This window comes from Canis aureus, chromosome 31 (genome assembly GCF_053574225.1).
Source record: "Canis aureus isolate CA01 chromosome 31, VMU_Caureus_v.1.0, whole genome shotgun sequence".
NCBI lineage: Eukaryota > Metazoa > Chordata > Mammalia > Carnivora > Canidae > Canis > Canis aureus.
In genome coordinates, this window is record NC_135641.1 from 37,674,444 (window position 1) to 37,697,812 (window position 23,369).

At 42.7% G+C, this 23,369-nt stretch overlaps 1 protein-coding gene across 1 annotated transcript in view; it reads left to right on the forward strand.

The window, feature by feature from the left end:
* Window positions 1-2,719: 2,719 nt before the first annotated feature.
* The window catches only part of LOC144302296 (uncharacterized), a 241,374-nt gene continuing 220,724 nt past the window's right edge, over window positions 2,720-23,369 (forward strand). Inside the window, exons 1-2 of the mRNA XM_077879562.1 lie at window positions 2,720-3,024; window positions 20,925-21,010. Of these exons, the coding sequence (XP_077735688.1) occupies window positions 2,720-3,024; window positions 20,925-21,010 (391 nt within the window). The remainder of the gene's footprint in view (window positions 3,025-20,924; window positions 21,011-23,369) is intronic.

Here is a 23,369-nt window from a genome sequence, read left to right on the forward strand (position 1 = left end):
TAAAGCATAGGCAACCAATCAAACCAAATCACCAGGTATTCTTAAATTGTATGAATAGACTGCAGAAGGAGAGCTGAATTAAAATGAGAGTTTCCTAGGTCATGGCAAAATTTTAAATCCTAACGCTGGAAGAGTACGTTTTATTTAATGATAATTGCTTAAATGACATTGTGTTCATATTATTATCCGTGCTAGAATAATCTGAAATCAACCTCACGTCACAGACTATACATTAATCATATTTAGCCTGTTACAAAGTGCTTAAAAATCTTCATCTATAATAAACATGTTTTTAAACTGATGTACATTTAAAAGGAAATTCTCCTAATTGGTGATTTTCAATTTACCGATTCACTTCTCATGTGCCTAAGCTGACCTTTACTAAACAACCATGCAATCAGATACTTTACACATGTTCCAGCATTTCCCCATCATTCTTCAGTTCTTAAAATAGTTCTGAGTTTCAGCTGTGGCTGATAGAAAATTTAGCCTTGTAATAAAGGTGGTCTATTATTTATGCAAGGGTTTCTGTATTACAAAGGAAGAAAATGAGTAGAAACTTTTCACACTCCAGGAAGGAATGAGATTAGTTTCAGATAGAGCCCTGCAGAGTTAAAGCTAGTCCAGAAGCAAAGAAAGGCTTATCGAGTCCTGGGAAATTTCAGGGTACAGATTAATCGATACTGTCATCTTTAGGTGCGCTATAAATTTTCATTGAAACAATTAGGATCAAACTGTATTGAAATAACCTAGAGTCTTTAGGTTTCATGCACAAGATAAACTAGAAATTGAATCAATGGAGAGGATTAATCTTTTCACGGATACTCAAACCCAGAAGGAGAGAAAAACGGCCCCACCTTATACAGTCTTTACACTTGGTTCAGGAGCCACCATCATTGTGAATTATCCAGTTTCCTTTTTTTTTTTTTTCCTTTCCCCACACAGTTCCCTGCCTGCCTTTGGTCATTTTACTGTTTATAAGCACCTTACCAGAAGAGGGAGAGGAAAAAAAGAAGGGGAAGTGAAATTAAGTACTGCACTTTGTTACTTGTTAACAAGGGTGGCAAAGAGATTTAGAGGAAATTATGGGAGTTAACAATAGATTTAAAAATTATCAATGTGTTTTAGCAACACAGACGAGGCCTGCCATTATCAGAACTAGTTAAAAGTTAGCCAAGTGACAATGTAACTCTATGACAGGTATCAGCACTGTCCCCAAGTCCACTCCCTCTGGGATTGGAGAAGGCCTGGTTCATAACTGGTGTTTAGAAAATGAAGAACGAATCCCTCTTTGATGAAGTAAGGAATTTCCAAGAATGATTTCCACACAAATGACTAAAATTCTGTTCTTCAAGACATTTGTTGAAAAAGATAGTATCTTGTTCTGTTTTACATTTATGATTTTTCACTTTGTTAGGCCTCGGTAAAAAACCCAAAATATGTAGCTATGTCTGAGAGCAATAGGAGACGCTGCAGGTGGGTATGAATTCCAATTCAAGGAAGACAGAATCGTAGAAGGGTAAATATTTCAGCAGTGGGATGGATCCATCTCACCCTCATTTTTTCCCCCTCTCTTTTCAGAGAAACTCCAAAAGTTTGCTCCTCAGTCCCTCCTTCAGAATGCCCAATTGCTTCTTTAGTTGCAGAAAAAGCAGAAAGAAAAGAGAGAACAAAGGCTCAGAATACTGAAACGAAGCCAGATGGTTAATTCAAATATGAAGGGCAAAAGGGAGCCCAAAAGACCATTTGGGGGATCGTTTTAGGGCTCCTCGGACTGAGGAAATCAGATGTTACCACTTTAAGTTTCGGACTATGAATGAGTCCTTGGAGAGCCACTTTGGGTAAGTTAAGGGACGGAAGGAAAAAAAAAAAAAAAAGTTGTCCGGCTGCAGATCGATCGGCGTCCTACAGGGGCGGAGCTGCGGACCGCGGCCTCGGATCCCGGGCTGCCCTTGTGGGAGGGCACGAGGCACCGTCGGGTTTGATTTCCGCGAGGCCGACTCCGGAGGTTGGTGGCCGTGGGGCGCGGGCCCAGCCGCGGCGGAGCTCGCGGGGCGTCCCGGGCGGGGGCGGGGGCGGGGGCGGGGGCGCAGCTCCCCAGGGGCCGAGGGCGGCCGCACGCTGCTCCGCGGACACCCGGGGCGGGGGGGGCGGGGGGGTGAGTAAGGGGGCCGGTTCCTCCTTGCACCTCCGGGCCCGGAGGAGCGGGGGTCACCCCACTGGGAGCAAGGAGCGGGGGTGCGGCGGGTCTCGGGCTGTCGGGGTGCAGGAGCTGGGCCCCGGTCCCCGGCCGGGGGTCCCACTTGCGGCGCGGCTGCCCGGGGCCCGGGCGGGAGCGGGCGGAGCCGGAGAGGAGGCGCGGCGGCGGGCGGGGCGCGAGCAGGTCGGGCGCCGGGAGCCGAGGGGCCTGGTCCGCGCGGCGGGGTCGGGCGAGGGCGAGGGCGCGGGGAGGCGCGAGGCGCGGGGAGGCGCTGGGGTGCGCGGGGGCGGCGCGGGGCTCGCCCCCTGGGTGTCGCCCCCTCCGCCCCGGGGCATGCAGCCCCCGCCCGCGGGCTCGGGCTCGGGCTCCGGCTCGGGGGCGGGGGTGGGGACGGGGGCGGGGGCGGGGACGGGGGCGGGGGCGGGGGTCCCCGCGGCTGGCCCGGCGGGCGCTGGCGGCGCGGCTGTCGCTTTAAGCGCTCGGCAGGGGCCGGGGCGGGCGGGCGGCGAGCGCGTTTCCATGGCACCGAGGCTGCGGGGGCTGCGGGGCCGCGCGGCTCGCCGGGCTCCGGGGCTCCCGGCGGAGCAGGGGCGCAGCTCGGCGGCCGCGGCGCCTCCGGGGCTCGGACGCCGCCCCCGCGCTCGCCGCCGCCGCGCCCCCCTCGGCGCCCCGCGCCCCGCGCCCCGCCGGCCCCGCGCGCCAACTTCTGCCCCGCGAGCCCAACTTGTGCGCGGGGCGCGCCGCCGGGGTCCCCGGCCACTCGGGCTGCGCCGCCTGCGCGCTCCTGCCGCCGCCCGCAGCGCCCTGCAGCTCCGCTCGGCCGGGTGAGTGGCGCCCGCGCCCGGGACGCGGAGGGGGAGCCGGGGCCCCGCGCCCCGCCCCGCCCGGCCTCGGCCCGGCCCGGCCCGCTCCCTCGGGGACGGACGGACGGAGGGACGGTGGGACGGAGGGACGGGGGCGAGGGACAGAGGGATGGAGGGGAGGGGACGGACGGAGGGATGGAGGGGACGGCGGGGAGGGAGGGGAGGGACGGACGGAGGGGAGGGGAGGGGACGGAGGGACGGAGGAGAGGGAGGGGAGGGGAGGGAGGGAAGGGACTGGGGGACGGAGGGACGGAGGGAGGGAGGGACGGAGGGGACAGAGGGAGGGAGGGGAGGGGACGGAGGGAGGGGGGCCGGGGCTGCGGGCCACCGGGTGCGGGATGCGCCGGCACAGCCCGCTCCCTCGGGGAGGGACGGCCGGGGGGGGGGGGGATGGAGGGAGGGAGGGAGGGAGGGACGGAGGGGGGCAGGGGCTGCGGGGGGCCGCCCCCCGCCTCGCACCTCCGGACAGGTGTGCCCCCGCCCCCGCCCGGCCTCGGCGGTGCGCGTGCGTGCGTGCGCTTTCAGGTAATTTCCGAGTAATTGGCTCAGGACAACTTTCCACTTTGGGAAGCGGTTTCAGCGAAATCCTGTCGAGCAGCTAGTTTTCGACACGTTCTTTCGGAGACCAGTGACTTCGCGTACATTTTTTTTTTCTTTTTTTTTTTTTTGGAGCAGCGGGTGCGAGGCGGGCGGAGCGCGCGGTGCCACAGGTTCGCGGAGGGGCGGGGCGGGGGCCGCGGGCGGGCGGAGAGGGCGGCGCGGGGCGCGGGGCGCGGGGCGGGGGGCGCGGGGCGGGGGGCGCGGGGCAGCCGCAGGCCGTGCGCGCCGCCGGGCCCTGAGGCTTCTCGGGCTGGAGAAGTTCCCGCGGTCTTGTGCGGCCCCGCAAGGAGCATCGCCCAGGCGCCCGGAGAGAGGGGGAGGGAGAAGCCGGACCCGACCCCGCGCCTCCCTGCGCCCTGGAGCCGTCGTGCGCGGACACCAGGGTATTTTGAACATTTTGCCATCTTGGCTGCTCCGCTGCTTCTTTGCTTCATCTGTGATTTTCCGAAACGGGACTATTTTACAAGAGCAAAATGATGTAGATAAGGGCGTAGAGCCACGTCTCCGTTTTTCTGGGGGCTTTACGGTCTCGTGTAAGAAAAATCCGATTTTGGCGGGGGGTGGGGGTCGCTTTGCATTCCCATGTGTCTTGCTTCTCACTTGAGATTAAATTTGCTACCTGGTTACTGCAGATGCCACTGACTGTGAATCTCGAGACATGGGCAAGGTGTGGGTGGCTTTGCTGAACACCTTGTTTTCTAGTTTGTAAGTCCGTATTGGGCAGAAGTGCAAGGAGTTTCTGGGGAGGTGATTCCTCCTGCCTGGATGAAATGGGACTTGTTTATTTTGAAGAGAAGGCTGATTTATGATTTAGACTCGGCCTCTCCAGGGTATCCCAGAAAACACATCTTTCTTTGGATACCTTTGTGACTCCACAAGGCTTCACTTCTTGGGGACTGCTTTCTATGTAACAAGCTTGCCAGCCAGCTATGCTTTTCCCTTTATTTGCCGTTATTAAAGTTCCAGGTTAGCATATTAGGTAGCCGCAGAGTCATCCATGTGACAGGAGACCGAATGATCCCTTTGTAGGGCCCGAGAAACAATAGAAATGCTATGTAACTTTTTACATTGCTTAACTGTTTTATGTTTTACTCCATGTTTCAATATTGACACTTTTGTGGAAGAGGCTGGAAGGATGACATTGCATTTTTTTTTTAAAGGACACTGCTATTGAAGCTCATTTATTTAGTAGGTGACATGAGATAAGATATTAAAACCAAGATGAATTTTGGGGTGTTTAATAGAGATGCTCTTTCTGTGGATTTTTGAGATTACTCTGCTGACTTAGTATCTTCTGAAATCTAGATGGGAAAGACCCATCAAATTTGTACTTTAGTCTTCCCTGGTATTAGAGTTGGGGGTTTCTTCAGGAGGAACCATGTTGGGATTTAGAAGTAGGGTTCTGCAGAGGCCTTTGCGATTGTTACGGGCATGTGGAAGGCAGTCGTGTATAGCACATGGCTTCCATGTACCTGTCCATCTATTAAATTAAGGAGAAATCTTCCTGAGATTTTTTTATTGACCTCTGAGGTCCATTATCAGTGAGAACAGGCTTCTAATGAGGAGAGGACCACTAATGAGAATGCATCATCTTACTGACTGGCACTTATAGGTCATTAACACAGGCAAAACTTTTATGTAGCTGATCTTGTACTTGAGCAGATTTTGGAGCTGGGGTGACAGCTGAAAAGGGGAAATGATTGTGCAGCTAAATAATGGCCAGCCTAAACTTAATGCATTGTATTTATGGTACATGCTTCCACAGGTGAGCTCATTTCCAAAGGAAACTTTGTTATTGGAACAAAAGATGTATGACAAGGGGATGCCCCAACTCTAAGGATATCTGAACCGATTGATGACCTTGTATTATCATATGTAGGAAACCTTGGAGAAGTAAAGATAGGCAGGTTTATAAAGTCGGTATTCCACAGAGAGGTCCCTAAGGACCTACCATGTAAAGAAACGTTGAGAATCACAGGTTATAATTAATCTGTTTGAATTCTTATTTAAATGTCCGACAATTATTTTTAGGTACTTTACATGTATGATTTCACTTTATTCTGGAAATAAAGTAGGTAGTGCCTACAAGGTAGGCACTATTGTCACCTCCATTTTACGATGAAGAAAGAGACACAGGTTAAATTCACACTCCGAAAATTCACAAGATTTGGGTCAAGGTAGTTTGAATTCCAGCGTTGGAGTTCTTAGTAGATATGCTCCATTTCAGAGCACCCAGGCCCAGTATCTGAATTTTTTTGAAGTTCTTTTTATCACTGCCAGGGGTTTTCAGCGGGAGTGGGGCTCATGAGTATTGAGAAACTTTAACCCGCCCCCCCCTGCCAAAGTGGGACTATTTTTATTGTTGTAAAAACTACAAGGTTCCATTGGTACTTTGGTGCTGGGTATGGAGAGGGCCTGGGGTGTTAAGTGTCGAAAAATGGGTAAGATAGGTCCTCACAAAGAAGATCTGATTTCTTTCCTCACTGAGACTTTTCATAAGAAATGCTGCTCTCGCATGGCTGTCTGGTGTTTAAGTATTAAATGATGGGCAGGGCTTAAACTGGGAATTGTGGAATGGAGAAATCCTTGGCAAGTGCATTATGAATTGGAGAGTTGTCTGGTGATGGCATTTTGATAAAGGGATATTGAAGAGTTTACTTATGTTAATGGGACTCTGCAAATGTTTTCTAAAGGATTAAATAGGAGGAAATAAACTCTACTCCAGATCTTTGAGACATCAAAGGAAAATGACTGGCAGTAAGACACTCCATTAAAATTTATCCTTTGTGATGCTGTCTTGTAAACACTTGCATAATTATTGTATGCAACGTGATTAAAAGTAGTGAACTTGGAAGTAAGTATTGTAGGTACCAAGCAAGCAGAAGTGCATAAGGGCAGATCCAGTAGCTTAAGCTCCTGGAACTAGAGATACTTGAATTCCTCTGGCATTTGGGGGAAATTTCAAAAAAGGTGTGGCCACTTTGTGACTCAGCAGTCTCCTAATTGTTTAGGACATCTTGTGATCATTTCCTAATACCAGTATCTGACGTGGGCAGTTTGACACACAAATCCAAAATATGCCTTCTATGATACTGTTTATCCATCTTCCTCCCACCCCCAACACACCTATGGGGAACTATATTTTACCTCAGGCTTCTGTAGTTGATATAGAAACTTGTGGTCTGGGCAGCCCCAGGTGGCTCAGCGGTTTGGTGCCTGCCTTCGGCCCAGGGTGTGATCCTGGGGACTCGGGATCAAGTCCCACGTCGGGCTCCCTGCATGGAGCCTGCTTCTCCCTCTGCCTGTGTCTCTGCCTCTCTCTCTCTCTCTCTCAAGAATAAATAAATAAAATCTTAAAAAAAAAAAAAAGAAAAAAAAGAAACTTGTCAGAGTGCAGAGATTTAGATTTTTGAGAAATCACTAAATTTAGAAGTAGACAAAGGCAGGAAGCTATAATAATCCAAAATCATGAAGGGGAATTGACAAAATCGTCTATGTACCACAACATAATGGAATTTGCTTTATTTTGTTTTGGTTCTGGTTTATATATTTATTTTTTTAATTTTCTCATGATAACGTCCGAAATTGAGCTAACTAGAGTTGTCTGGGGCTATTAACAGTTCACTTTTAAAATTTTCAAAGAACTTAAGCATGGCCTGTGGTCTGTCACTTACTCATTACTGTAAATCAGTCCAAAAATATTTTTCTTTCTTGTGAGATCAACCAGGCCAAATGAGCATAAAGTGTACCAGAGAAGTCTGTGTGTACTCTCTATGGACAAGGCATTATTTTCAGCATTTTGTATTTATTAATGCCTCGAGTCCTAACAGCCGTCATGATGTAGATAACTATCATCTCCACTTTTCAGGTGAGGAATTGAGGTAGAGAGAGGTTAAGTAACTTGCCTGAAGTTTCATAGCTGGGAAATGGTGGGATGGGCTTTGGACCCTTTCTGTCTCACTCGAGAGCTCTGTCCCTAATCGCTGTTCTCTGTGGTGGTCCCTTAGCCCTTGACCTCTCATTCCTTGGCTCTCACTTTACCAGCCTCCCTGGTCTTCCTACTTTAGTCTGAATCTGCTTACCTATATTCAACAGTAGCTAAGTCTTTCTCTTACTTCTCCAAGCAGACCAAAACCTCAGCTCTAACTTGGAGTTTTAGCAGTCAACTTCGTTCTACCCTTTTATTGATTAAATTGACATTATGTTCTATGAATTTCGTCAGGCTCCCTGTTGTTGGTCTCAAAATATATTTTTCCTATATTTTTGCTTCTTTCTTCTATGTCTCATAGGAATATGTTTCCCACTCTTTTTTTCAAGATACCTTCCCTGTATGTTCCAGATCCCATCCTTAAATTTTTTTTCTATCATTTCTCTATTTTATTGCCAACACTTTCTTTTCTGTTTGCTTTTCCCTTTTCTCCTCAATGTATCCAAGTGTCCCTTTCTACGTCTCTATTTCTCTATTTCGTGTTTATCATATGTCTGTATCTGTTTGCAGATCCGTCTTGACCTTGCTTCTCTCTTTCATCTTCAGTTTCTCAAGAACAGCTCTTGATGCTGCTTCTTTCTTATTGTTGATCAGTTAACCCACTGCAGTCTGGCTTCCTCTGCCAAAATTTCTTCTCAGAGACTGCCTTCTTTTCAAAACTCACCCTACTCTCATTTTTCTGTAGTATACGATATTACTGGCTATTTCTATTTCCTACTTCTCTACTTCCTCACTTACGCTTTTTCATTTGTACTTTGGTTATCACCTGCGGTTCTCCTCGATTGGCCCCTGTACTCTTTTACCTTCTATCTTCATTCCTCTCCCCATTTTTTATTCTTTACCTGATTTATCTCTTTCTTTCCACTGGCTCTTATCAGATCCTCTATTCTGATGAGACTCAGATCTATACATGTAGCTCCAGTCTCTTTGGAATCACAGACTTGCATTTTCAGCTATAGATTTACCACCTCCATTGGCTTCAGACTCAAAATATCCATAAATCATCTTTAGTCTTCATTGCCTCCCTCGCATTTTCTCCTCCTTGGGAATATTGCTCATCTTCCCCTTCCTTCATGTTTGAAATCTTTTATCTGTCACCTTTCTCCCAGTTTACTTTGTACTTAATGATGATGAGCTTTAGGTGAGAGGATTGTGAAAAGGCCTTTGTATGTGTTGACTGGATAACTATAAGTTAATATTAATATTCCCATCAATTGACAAATCCTATAAACACAAGCAATGAAATATCTCTTGAATTAGTTATCTTTCTTCTTGCCAACACTCAAGCCCAGCTAAACTGTTTTTACCCTTAGACTATTATAGTTGTCTCTTGGTTGGTCTTCTCTTTTATATTCTCTTGCTCCTTATTTTTATTATAAATATGATTTAATTTTCATCAAAGTTGGTTTCCCAAGCAAAAACCTACTAATGTGTATCATTTCCTTCCATAAAACTTTGATTATCCATGAAATAAAATTCAAAGCATCACAATATTATTATTAAATAGAATTTCTTATATGCCAGGAACAATTTACGTACTTTACATTTTTTAACTCCTTTAATCCTCACAACAGCCCTACTGGAAGGTAATATTAATAACCACATTTCATGAAAAGGAAATTGAGATTCAAGGGAAGTTAAGGTTTTCTGGAGAAATAGCATAGAAGAGAGTGTGAAGCTCAGGGGAGTTTATGTAGTTAGTTAAGATTTTACTCCACCTACAAGGTAACAAGGTAGTGTGCCACAGTTCATAGCTGCTAAAGGAAGACGTGAGACCCCTGGGTTAAAGACAAAGGACTTTATTAGTCACGTCATAACAGGTGACGTGGGCTTCGTGTTTGAATTGGTTTCCCTTGCTTCTACTTCCCCTTCTCCCAAATTCCACAGGGATAATGAAGAATGACCCCAATGCATACTGTGCACACAGTGGAATTTATGTCACAGCTGCAGAATCTAGGCTTTAAAAAAATGTCTAGTCTTATAAGGGGACTATTAGCAAACCTGGCCAATTTTTGCCCTTAGAGGGAGACATCATCTTTATTATCCTGCTCATTAAACAACTCTTTGCTCAGCTCTGGCAGGAGACACTCTAAATCTTCCAAGGCTATTTGCTATACAAACATCCTTCCAGAACAAAAGCCATCTAAGCTTCACAAGATATGTAGAAATGCAAGAGACCTTGAAGAATTGTCTCCCAACGCTCCTAACATTTTCCTTCCCAGTTTCAGCGCGTGAGCTTTGCTAAGGCATCTAGTTTTGTTCTCTTTTGTCGAATCCAGCCCTTGATTTTCCCATTCTTTTTCCATAGGTAGGAAGACTCTGGAACTAGATGAACACATAGGTTTAGTGAGCCGATCCAAGGGATATATTTAAATCCCAAATATGTGTCTTTTTTTCTACTGAAGCTGAAATCAAATCACTAACCCAGTTGCTTAACATGTAGCTGGATTCTTTTCTTGTTACTTCCATTCAACAAATGCTTATTCAGTCTCAAGTACTTTGCTTGGCTTTGGGGATGCAGAGAAGATAGATCTTTGAGCACCTCGTAGGGAAACCAAAAGACAGACTAGAACCCCTACTTACCTACCTACCTACTTACATAAATAAATAAATAAACAAAAAACCAAACTTGGCCGAGATGGGAGAAGTAACTTAACTCGAGGGAAGAAAGAATCTAGGTCCTCAGTGTCAGTTTTCAGGATTTTAATTTTCTTAGGCAGATTCTTTAGGTAGAGGTTAGATGGTTGGTAAGGGTGGTGCTGGTGGTGGTGGGTTCTAGTTGATGAGAAGAGCATATGCCAGAAGGAAGCCCCATCTCTCCTTTAGGAAAATCATAAGCCATTTCCTTAATGATATATCCAGAGGAAAGAATATGAAAGTGGGTCTCAGTAGAAGATGAGCTTAGGGGAGTTGAGAGGGGATAGCTCAGGAAGGGTCTTTCATATCAAGATGAGAATTTTGGACTTTGCATTGTAGTAGCGGGGAGCCAGGAAGTGACTGACTGAGAGCAGGGGAAGTAACCTCATCATATTTGTATTTTTGAATGAGGAATGGGCTGAAGAGGGAAGGAGGCAGAGGCAGGGAGCCTGGCCAGAGGGTTCTTTCAATAGTAGAGGGAGAAGTAACATGAGACTATTCAACAAAGGAAATACTGGTGGTAATAAAAAGAAGGAACAGATTTGAAAGATTTTTATAATTTTTTAAAATTTTATTTATGATAGTCGCACAGAGAGAGAGAGAGAGAGAGAGAGGCAGAGACACAGGCAGAGGGAGAAGCAGGCTCCATGCACCGGGAGCCTGACATGGGATTCGATCCCGGGTCTCCAGGATCGTGCCCTGGGCCAAAGGCAGGCGCTAAACCACTGCGCCACCCAGGGATCCCCCAGATTTGAAAGATTAATCGCAAGAAGAGCTGATGAATGAGTGGAAGTCAAGGGGACAGAAGACTCTAGGGTGGCTGGGTAATAGAGAAAATCAGACACGCAGAAGAAGGAGGATGAGTTCAGCAGTGACCACGTAAGCCCTATGGGCTTGTGGAACCTCAGATGGAGATGTTCTGGAGAAGCTCCATGCAAGGGTCTGAGGCCAGAAGAGCCATCTGGGTTAGAACTATACTTGGATGCTGAAGCAGAAAAACACAAGTATGTATAAAAGTGAGGAGACAAGCTTTTGAAGAAGGAAACCTGTCAAATTTTATTTTTCTTATTATTTTAAAAAATTATTTATTCAGAGAGAGAAGGGCAGAGACACAGGCAGAGGAAGAAGCAGGCTCCATGCAGGGAGCCCGATGTGGGACTCGATACCCGGTCTCCAGGATCACACCCCGGGCTGCAGGCGGCACTAAATCACTGAGCCACCGGGGCTACCCGGAAACCTGTCAAATTTTAATGAGAGGAGAACAGATAAAGAAGGACCCATGGAAGAGATTAAGAAACTGCCTGAGAGGAGAGAGAGAGAGAGAGAGAGAGAGAGAGAGGTAGATGCTATGGAAGGCTTCCCGAAAGTTAAACAGGAACTTGGCAAGTAGAAAGATGTCATTACTGAAAAAAAATTGACTTAGAGTTATCTAGATCTACCTGATGAAAGAACCTTGTTCTAGTTGAGAGGTTAACTCTAGCAGGTATCACTCTTAATGACAAGAAGTGACAGTGACAAGAAGTGGAGATGTCTAGAGTGGTTACGTGTATTGGAGGTCTGCATTTTTGCATGACTAGACATTTACTATGTATCTGCCATCATCCTCAGCCTCATTATTCTTATGGCCAGAAAGGACAGGGGACAGTACTACTCCAGCAGAGTTGATCACAGATGGGCCACAATTTAAGATCAGTTCACAATCATCAAGGCGTTTTCTGCAGGGAGTGAAAAGATGGGTAAAATAAAGCCTCCACTTCCCAGGAGCTTATGATCAAGTACTTCTTTGTTGTGGATAATTAAGCGTTGTAAAGGACTTAGACCAAAATATTACTATAATTAAAAAGTAATAAGCCAAATTCATGACAAGGAATCATGAAAAGCTTCATGAACATGGTGGCATTTGAAAGTGAGGATCGGGAGCAGAAGAACATTCATTGCAGGAATAGAGCACAGTAGGCAAGGCCTTGGAGGCTGTTGGAAGGGGACAGTACCTTCCGGAAATGTTATTCACTACCCTTAACTGGTATTGCCACCCTTGCATCCATGCACCTGCAGCTCTACTTCACCAGGAGATATCCCAGGGTCCCCAAATGCACTCCACACATTCCTGCCATGTGACCTTTGTTCTCAGTGAACTTTCTGCCTCCTTCTTTTCTTCCAGGCTAATCTCTAAGACCCAGCACAAAAGTCATCTATTTCACAATTAATTCTAGGTCCCTCAGATAGAATTAATTGCATGTCTGTCAGTCTCAGCAATCTTAACTGACATTTGTGTTTGACTTAGGTATCTGGAGATCTCTAGTTTCTTTAAAGAAATCTATTTGATAACCATATGATAATGATGGGGACGTGTTCAGAATTAGTAAAAGCATTTCCAATCAGTAAGTCAGGTCCTTGGCTATAAATTATGTGGCTTGTCAACTTTTGATTTGGGAAGTGTTTTTTTGGTCATTCTTCAGTGGACAGTTTTCAGTGGTGTTTAAAGTTTCTTCTCACCGACATGGACAGTCAAGAATTGACAGTGATTCTGGACTTTCGTGGATTTGGCTCTTGAAGGAAGAGGGAACACCAGGAGATTTACACTTTTGGTTTTCTGAATTATTAAGAAAACTATTTTTATGGTTTAGTGTAGTGACCAGGAGAAAGGCAATCTAATTTTGAATGGTTTTCCTTTGCAGAGCTCAGAGTACTAATGTTCCTTTGCAGTACTTCCAAATTTTTGTTATAGCGGAAAGGATTTTGTTTATAGTTAAAAGTATGTGACAATAAAATAATAGTAAATTATACGGCTTCATTATTTAGTGTGGAATTTAAATTTTGGCTATCCCAGCTTATAAACTCTAAAAGATTAAAAAAAATACTATTCTCAGCATGAATAAACTGCGAATGTATCTTGACATCAAAAATTTATTTTCCAATGCATTTCACGGTTTACTCATGCTGAGAACCACTTCTTATCTTTTGAACTTTTGAACTCTCTCTGAATTGGGATGAGCAAAAATGAACATGAGTTTCCTTTCAATGTACTGGTATACCACATGTAAAATAAAACAAGTAGAAACTCAAGACACAGCAATACACACTGGCCAATTATGTGATAACAGAATAGTATTTGTATTGGGCTTTAGGCATGTTATATGCAATACTGAAATGAATTTTGAAATAGGAAACACAGTGGGTAGCAGCCATTAAAAGGTATGTCTTACATCTCTTGTAAAGCACATCTTGCTTGAATTCAATCGACAGTAACAAGTCGGGGCCAGGAAACAACTCAGTCAGCATTCTCCTTCTTTCATAAATCTATTTACAGTAGAAACCCCATTAACATTTTAATTGTTTCACAGCTCAAGTTGATCTCGGTGCCACCTTTAAAGGGCTCAGGTTCATTAAAATTTAAGGGACCAGGGAGTCCATAGTCTAATGACCTAGTGATGGTTGTAAAGCCTCTAAATATATTTTTGGCTCAGGGAACAGTTGGGAGATTCTTTGTAGCAGCTAAGTGTCCTCCCAGGTATATTGTTGCATTGTCTCATTTCAATCCCCCCTGAAAACTCTCCCCCTCTTTTCCCTCATCTGAATCCTAGGGTCTCCCAAGGTCCTGTTGAACATTTTCTGCCGTCATTTATTTAGTTGTGTTAATTCTACAGCTAGTTTTTACTCTCATTGAGGTCAAAGTATGAAGCCAATGATTGTTGAAATAAAACTAGACACCGATAACTTGCTTTCAACCCATGTTTGTTTGCCCCCTATGTTGTACTCCTGCCCCCAATAAAAAACATATCCAAACTTAAATTATTTCTAACTATTGGGAGTTCTTGTTCTGTTGGTGCCAAAAATTAGCTGGGAGTAATCTCTGTGATCTCTAGTTTCTCATTTGTTAAAACTTTGGTATATGTTTCAGAAGATACATATGCTTCAAGGATCCACCAGCCTTAAAATATGTTCCTAATGTGACTTGTTATATACAATTATTTAACATTCAGCATTTAAATGTAGGGAACTTTCTGCCCAAGACAACAGTTTTCTGTTTGGCTCTCGTCTCTGCTAAGCTCTCCCTGATAAAATACAGTTAAAGGATCCTTTTAATCTAAATAATATTTCTGGTTGATAATAAACCCTCCCATTTGCTGGTAGAAAATATTTGGTTTTCTGTGGGAAAACTTGAGATTGGAAAAAGGTAAAGACGAACATCAAAACGACTCAAAAAAACTTACAAAAGCCAGGAATTCTCAAGATCATGTTACTATAAATTGGTATTTGGGGTGTTAAGGATCTATTCTTAATCCTGAGATTTGGCAGTCGTAATAGGATGTAGGTTATACAAAAACAGTAATAACTGGGAGCATGTGTTCACTTATTCATTTTACCATGTGATTTCTGTATATTTATAAACTTGAAGAGTGAGGTGAACTATATTTGTGTGGTTGTCAGTTTCTGGAAGTGCCTTTGTTGGGCTTTGCCCTCCCCGTGTGTTCGATTTCCAAGTACTCTCTTTTCTCTTTGCCTTCACGAAAATGTGGCTTTAGAGTCATAGACAGATTTTGGTTAGTGGCAGGAAATAATGATCAGAATAGATCTGAAGGCATCTTATGCCAAGGCAGTGCTTTTACAGGCCAGGTCTATATGAGAGGCTCTTGAAACCCTTTTGTTTTAAGGGGTGCATACTTTGGTTTCACCAATTCTTTTTCGTCTTGTAATTTTCATAAAAGTTCTTTCTATTCGTGGCGGTATTTTGTCTAGATGACATCAGCATATAACCTGTCCTTTTTATCACCTAATTATTTATCCTTCTTAAATTTACACAGTAGACAGGTTTATCTGATAGTGTGTGTTCATATCAAAAATAGTTTCATAATTCCTTATTCATAAGTCTGAAATTAAAAAAATCTCTAAACAGTGGCAGGTACTTTTTTGTTGCTGTTACTTGTCACAGGCTAATTTGGTGGCATAACTCACAGAGCAGACAGGAGTCTAATTATGGACTTTATTTATTTTATTCAATATGAAAATCCTGAAGTTTCCCTGAAGAAATATTCATGTATTTGATTAGGATGTGACTCTTGAGACAGTTCTGGGCATGTATGCATCATATTGCCTTTCTAAAATGTGAAAAATTCTGAACTCTAAAACAATTTGGCCCCTCGGCATTCAAATACTTCAAACCTGTATTTGCAAATATGACATTTGAAGAACATACTGAATTTCAAAGGGTTATTTAAACTTCTAAAAGTTTGCTTATTTGTATGGATTTCTTTTTTAATAAGGCAAATTTTGTTTTTAAGCAACGGAGTGCCTACCGATTTTTGTTTGTTTAAACTCTGGATGTTGGCTGGTGTAAAGTAAGGAAGATTTAGCTTCTTGTGTCCTCCATGCCCCTGCCAAAAAAAAAAAAAAAAAAAAAAAAAAAGAAAGAAAAAAAAGCTGTATTATTAAGTGGATTTTTTAAGATCTAAAATCCCACCATTTTATGACATACCCTGTCAAAAATATAATATATGTACATATAACTTCCCATCCTAATAATCAAGAAATATGGACTAGATGAGTCACTGGGTAATACATGAAACAAGTTCTGTTGTTATTCTCTTAACCCCATTTCTTCTTTATAGAAGAAAAGAATCAGTTGACATCCATTGAACAGGAACTTCATGCCAGGCAACATGGCAAGGGCTTTCTGTATTATTTCATCTGAACACCAATTGTGTTCAGTTGTGCAATTGTACTGTGCTTCCAATGTTGAAAAAACATTATTTAGGAATAGTGATAAAGGAAGAAAAACCCATTTTCTACAGTTTAGATATTTTATTCATTCCCATTCCATTCTCTGTGCAGGAAGGATAAAACTTCTTTGGTCATCATACTTTTTATGATGTTTAATTCCTGAAGGTATATAGTCTTTTGAAGGGTAAGGTGGTCTGGTTAGGATCAGTCTGTTAGATCCCCCAGTACCAGATTCAATATTAATAGAAATAGACTTTGAAGTCTTTTGCTCTCTTCTGATTCACAAACTTTCCTATTTCCTATTTTTCATACATTTTATTTTGTTTTGTGAAATCTGCATTTTGACCCCAACAAGTTGTTATCTTTTTTAGATTGCATTTGTGATCAATCTGTAGCTGTTTAGACTGGTAAGTGATTAGTTTCTCAGGAGAATCAACCGAAATTCCTAACTCACTCTGCTGTAGTTCTTGTATTTCGTATTAAATATGCTTATAATATTCTCTTTTGTACCTGCAATCTGCATGACCACATGTTGCATTATTAATGGCCTCCCCAAGGCTTTGCTTCTTGCTGTGACTACTTCAATTATCTCAAGGTTTAAGCTCTTCATCTGGAGGCATAGGTGGGGCATTTAGATTTCTGGCATGACTTTCTGGTATAGCAGGAAAGAGGCCTATTGTAAAGGAAATTGGGATCCTCTAAAGGTGGGATGGAGTCTCTTGATATGGAGTTCTGATCCCCATGGAGACACACATTTCAAGGTAGCCTAAGGGCCTGGGAAGAAAAGTTAATTCTGAAGTACCCAGAAGCCCAAGGAAGACACTTTTACATTTGACAGAGGAGCCAAGAATTGAGCTTGAAGAGGAGGTAAATATTCTCACAAAGGAGGAGGGTTACACATGGGCAGGATTGTTAAGTGAGGCTTCCTGCTTCTGTTCAGCGTGGCAACAAGAGATAGTAGGGCTTTTGACCTACAGACAAATTAAATGCCACCTGTCAAAAAGTGAGCTTTATGGCTGACTCTTTGCAATTGTGTGAGATGGAAAACATATTTGTGAGAAAGCAGCTAGGAATGGAAAGTTTGAATTAAAATGAATTATTGCTTGAAGGAAAGATAAATGCCTATTCTGATTGAACCTGAGGCTAGCAGTGAATCTATTACACTAACATAGCATCACTGTCTGTTTCATTGTGTACTTCATTTGCCTACGAAATAAAACTTGTTTTCTCTTGAAAATCATCTTTAAAATTTCTGTGTTAGCAAAAAAAAAAAAAAAAAGGGGGGGGGGATAGTCTAAATGTCCAACAATGAGGAAACACTTAGGTAAATTATGGCATATCTTTACAGTGGAGCATTTATGCAGCTATTAAAAACGATGTTTACAAAGAATTTTAATGCTCTATAAAATGCTTACATTATAATAAGTCAAAAAAGAAGCAGGATACAAATGCCTATAACAGCATGATTTTATATATAAATGTATAAGTATAAAGATAATAAGCACAAAAGGAGGAAAATACATCAAAATGTTTTAATAGTGTTTATCTCTTGGTGGTGAATTATGGGTAAGTTTTATTCTCTCATCTATAGTCTTAGTTTTTGCCAACTTCTCTGTAATGTATGTCTACTACTATTTTTCTTAGAAAAATGGTTGAAACAATTTTATTTGCTTTAGAAATAGTTTTCTGACCTGTAATATATTACTGACCAGAGCTTCCTGACAACAACTTTGTAAGACCATTATTGAGGCCACCAGTACCACCAAACTTCATTTCTAATAAGAACCTTTTTGGTTCATTTGTATTTTAGTAAAAGTTTGTCAACATGTATTCTATATCTGGGTTGCTATTATTTATCCCAGCGATGGTCAAAAAAATATATATGAAGGCAATATCCTCTGTTTAAAGGCTCTGGAAGCATTCCAGAATAGGGGGGAAGAGCTAACCTTATCACATGAGCTCCAGTCTTGTGACCTCTGAAGCAACTGACATAAGCATTTTGAAGAACAAGTTGCCATAAACATGGCTTCTTCAGATCTGAAGTTAGTGATTCAGTTAGTCTTGTGTTTTATTTACTGTACATTATATGTACTGTAAATTGCTAACTCTTTAACAGGTTTAACACCTCTTTTCCTACTTCTCAGGATGAGAGTAGCCTGATTTGGCTTTTAGGTGACTCATTTCTGTAACCAGTTGCTTATACATAGAAATATTTTGCTTCCCTAGAGCTCAGTCTGGAAGCTTATATACCTGGAAAATAATTGAGAATTAGGAAGTGAACAATAACAGTAGCATAAATAATATACCTAACACTAATAATAGTAAAATAAATAACGTACCTAAACACAAGTACTTGCTATTGTTTTCAACTCTCTGTGGAGCACTTTACCTCATTCTTATTTGTGTTCATAACAAACATATACAGTTGTTATTGGTCTCCCTTCTTGTAGATGAGAAAACTGAGGCTCAGAAAAGTTGAGTAGTTTGTTCAGGGTCTCATATCTAGTTGCTGTGAAGCTAGAAGTCGAAGTACATTCCAAAGCCTAAACATACTCTTAACTATTATAGTAAATACAAAGTGCAAACAGATGCCACAAAGTCTGTGTTCAAAAAAGCTCAGACTTTACACTTCAGGGTCTCAAGAAAGAAATCACTCTGCTTTTCAAATGACTTTAGCAAATTTACAAATAACATATTTGAAAAGAGGAAAAGGAAACTTCTAGAAGCAGGAACTGATAGCAAAAAAGAAGTATGGCTGTAGATTAAATGAGAAGGCCTGAAAAATCTAGACTATATGCTCAAGAATTCTGAAAGCATTAGATTTTGAATTAGTTTGTTAAGGCTCTTGTTAACTTTAAGAGCTTCCAAATGTTGTACCAATGGGTAAATATGGAACTTGATTGTGATAATTTATCTTGTCAACAAAATCTTAAATTAATATAGTACTATTTTGTTTGCAAATTTCTATTTCTGTTATATAATTTATGCATTTTATTGTGAAAAGATTAGAATATACAGATGAAACAACAAAATAAAAATCTGTCATAATTTCACAACCAGAGATACCCACTGTTAACATTTTGGAAGAGCTAAATAACATAAACACAAATGTAAATATAAACGTAAATATATATGTTTCTGTTTTAACAAAATGGGACTATGCTTACTTTTAAAAATCGTATTTACTTACTATGATATGAATGTATTTTAAAATATTCTTTGATTCTAAAAGTAGAGATGTGTATATTTGAGAATGATTTTCTTCCAGAAACGATTAAAAACACCCCTTTATTTGGTGCTTTAAGGACAAATACATATTTACCTAGAAAATTTTGTTATGTGAATCAATTTCTTTCTTAATGTTGCTTGTATCAGTGAGGAGATATTCTACTTCAGTTATCTTCACTCCGTAGAGCTGTCATTACTCCTCTATTTAAACACGTTAAAGTGACCTGTCTTTCTTTCTTTTTTATCTTTTTTGTAAAGTAGAAGGGATCAATAATGAAAGTGATAATTTAAGGATGTTTTGAAAGGAAAAGAGTATACATTCCCTGGCTGGAGTTGATGTGATTTAAAGCCATCTGCTTCTTTCACTTCAAATGCTGTTAGCTTTGTCTCCATCTGCCTACTTAATTCAGAAGGAGGGGCAAAACCAGCTTCTAAAAGCTGTGTTTCCATTTGCTATTTCATCTGACAAAGATTTATTGAGCACCTACTTCATGTGAGTCCTGTGTTAAATGCTTATTTAATACATGGAGGTCTAAGATGTGCCCTCTGTATTCAGAGAAGTCCAGTTTAATGATAAGAAAACAAATATGAAGGTGATTCTAATTCAGTATGGTGGGTAACAGGGGACAAGTGGATGGATGCAGGGGGCTATTGGGCAGGAAAGGCTATTTTGGGCATAGTCACTTGAGTGGAGAAACAGACTGAAAGTGAGCCAAAGACGATAGGTGAGTGGCAAGGGGATGAAGGGTGATGGAGTATGTTTCAAGATGAGGGACCACATGTATACAGATTTGAGGACTAGAGGTTAGGACAGAAAGCTACTTGAAAAAGTAGCCATGACCTATCAGGAAGGTATTGTGCGCTGTGCTGAGGAGTTGGAATTTTATCCTGAAGGGATGAGGAGTCATTGGAAATATCACCAGTGGAGATACGAGAGCAGCTGTGGTTTTGAGAAATCACTCTGGCAGCTGTGTGAAGAGGCTGAAAGTTGTGCTCAGGGAATGATCAGCATCTGAACTAAGGTGTTGGAGACGAAGTTGTTAAACTGATGAACTTGCTGATTGGGAGGTGTGGGAGGCAAGGCAGTGGATGGCAAAGAATGGCATCATTATCTTCAGGCTAGGTGACTGCCTGCTAGGTGGTGTCTTCTGCAAGTGAAGAATGCTCTAAATCAAGCACACTGCTAGGGAAGGTCAAAGGTGAGATGTTTGGATGTGTTTGCTGGCAGTTGGATGTGTGGATCTTGCGCTGAGAGATCTTGAGCTGTGGACTAGTACAACAGATTGGGGTTGTCTGGGAGTGTAAGTATGAAACCAGGGAAGGGTAGGATCATGCAGGTAGTAATTGTAGATTCAGAGAGCTCCTTGAGGACTGCCACCATTTAAAGGATGAGCACAGACTAGTAGTAAGGGTGTGGGCTCTGCTGTTTAGGTTCAAATCCTAGTTCTCTCAGGTACTGGGGCAAGTTACTTATTCTCTCTGTCCCTCAATTTTCTCACCCATGCTATAGAGATGATATTTATTTGAGTTGTAGACAGATTGTGAATCATAAAATGAGTTAATATATTAAAGTATACATAATAGGACTGGTTCTTAGTAAAAATGGAATGGATTTAGCTTTACTATAATATTATAACGATTAAAGGGAATTTGGCCAAACAAATTTCACTTTTTTTTTTTTTTACAGTGAAGAATGCCGAATAGGTGTTGTCGAAAGGGCAGAGGAGAAGTCTATGAGAGGAGTCGTAAGAATTAAAGTGTGCCAGATGGAAAGTGAGTTGTATTAAACATTATAGGAAAGACAAGCTGAGTAAGTGCTGGGAAGTGTCCTTTTGTTGTTGTTGTTGTTGTTGTTGTTATAATACTTTGCTGGTGGCATTGGTGGGGTGGGACTCAGATCCTCATCCAGTGGTCTGAGGGATGACCAACAGGTTAGGGTGGAGTAAGCAGGTGGAAACTACTTTGATAGCTTGGTTGAAATCGGAGTTAGGATAATGGTTGGAGGGAGAGGTCAGTTTGAGGGAGTGTTTGTGGTTGTTGTGAAGGAGGGGTGAGTCTGAAGCATTTTATGTTAGTGCGGGAAGACTAGCTAGTGCAGGGCAGACAGCTGAGCTTTGAATTAAAAGAGCTCCTAGGGGATCCCTGGGTGGCTCAGCGGTTCAGCACCTGCCTTTGGCCCAGGGCGTGATCCTGGAGTCCTGGGATCGAGTCCCGCGTCGGGCTCCGGGCATGGCACCTGCTTCTCCCTCTGTCTGTCTGTCTGTCTCTCCCTCTCTGTCTCTGTCTATCATGAATAAATAAATTAAAAAAAAGGAGCTCCTCATTTATTCATCACATTTCCCTCAGGATATTCTGTGTGTGGCACTGAGCCAGGAGCTGAGTGAACTCTCAAGGAACTACAGTCTGAGGCTGTGGATAAAGGGAGGTGGCCACGACTCTTCCATCCTTGTACTCTGGCTGAGTGTGACGTGAGGCACTGGGAGGGACATTGCCTCCTGTGGCCAGTCCACTCTCCTGAGAATATTGGTCTGAGTTAGGGATGGTAGGACCCCTGGGTGAGAGGCCAGGCATGGTGTTGGCCTGAAGTATGTGAGGACGTTTCAGTGTCTTCAGCAGGTCAGACCGGAGTCAGCGAGCCTCCTGAGTGAGGCGAACCCCCTACAAAGTTGACTACTCTGCTGTTGTGCCGACCACGCTATTCCCTGTGACTGTTGATGACACCTCTTATTTGAATCCGTTCTTTCATAGAAAGAGGAGAGTATTGGAAAGAACAGGGAAGTAAGATAACGGAAAACATATTTGTTTCATTCACTCAAAAATATTCCTTGAGCACCTACCAGACAATATGCTCTAGGCTGGAATTACGATGGAGTCGGGAGAGGAAAGGTGCCTGCCCAAAAGAACTTTCGTTTCAGAGAGAAAGACCAGCAGTTCAACAGTCATACTTCCATCGGGCGAGTAGAGGTCCACAACTCTGCTGAGAGGTCAGGGCCTCTTCCTGGGGGAAGTGATGGTAAGACGTAGCTGGAAGATAGATAGGTTGGCAGTAGCCAGGTGCAGGAAACAGGGCAGAAGAATTTCCTAAGTAGAGGAAACAGCATGTGAGGAGGCTATAGAGTTATGAGTCTGGTGCTTTCCAGGACCTGAAAGAGGTTTGCTTAGGCCGGAATATGGAGAGTGCTGTCCCTCCAACTAGGTGGGGATGAAAATGGGATATGAGGAAAACAACTCTGATCTGAGGCCATAAATAAGATGGATTTGGATACAGGGAGGGCAGGAGAGGAACTAGAATCAGGATAGTCCTTTGGGAAGTTGTGTTGTTGAGACCACTGGCCTGGAAACAGAAATGGAGAAATGAGTGGGTGGAAGAAGAGACCCATTTGCTAAAGAACAGCTGCTGGACTGAACAATTCCTTGGAAGGTCCTGGAAGGGTACTCATTTGAGAAGGATCTCCATAAAGTGATGAAAATAAACTGAATTTACAAAGGAAGAAATTCTATTTATTTATTTATTTATTTATTTATTTATTTATTTATTTAAAGATTTTTACCTTGTCAAGTAATTTCTATACCCAAAGTGGGGCTGGAACCTACAACCCCGAGATCAACAGTTGCATGCTCCACCGACCCAGCCAGCTAGGTGCCCCCAAAGGGAGAAATTTTACTTTTAACTTTTTAAATTTTTAAAAATCTCTAATCTGTTTTATTCATACATTTTTATATTTATGTATCAGGTCATTTTTCTTTTTTTCCCCCCCAAATTTTCATTTAAATTCTAGTTAGTCAACATATAGTGTAATATTGGGGTAGAATTTAGAATAGAATTTAGTGGTTCACCACTTACAAAGAACACCCAGGGCTCGGCATAACAGGTGCCCTCCTGAATGCCCATCACCCATTGAGCTCAGCCCCCACCTAGCTCCCTCCATCAACCGAAGGGAGAAATTTTAGAGGACAGGAGCGGGGAAGTCAATGAAGGAGACACCAAGAGGTACACAGCACCTAAGGGAGAACTCAATGCTTTTGTGTCAAGGGCTGTTAGTTAGAAGGGAGTGTTTACAAAAAGTAGATCGAACTCTAAGTTTCCTTGGATAAATGTTCTTTTCAATCCAATTAATTGGGTACATTTTAG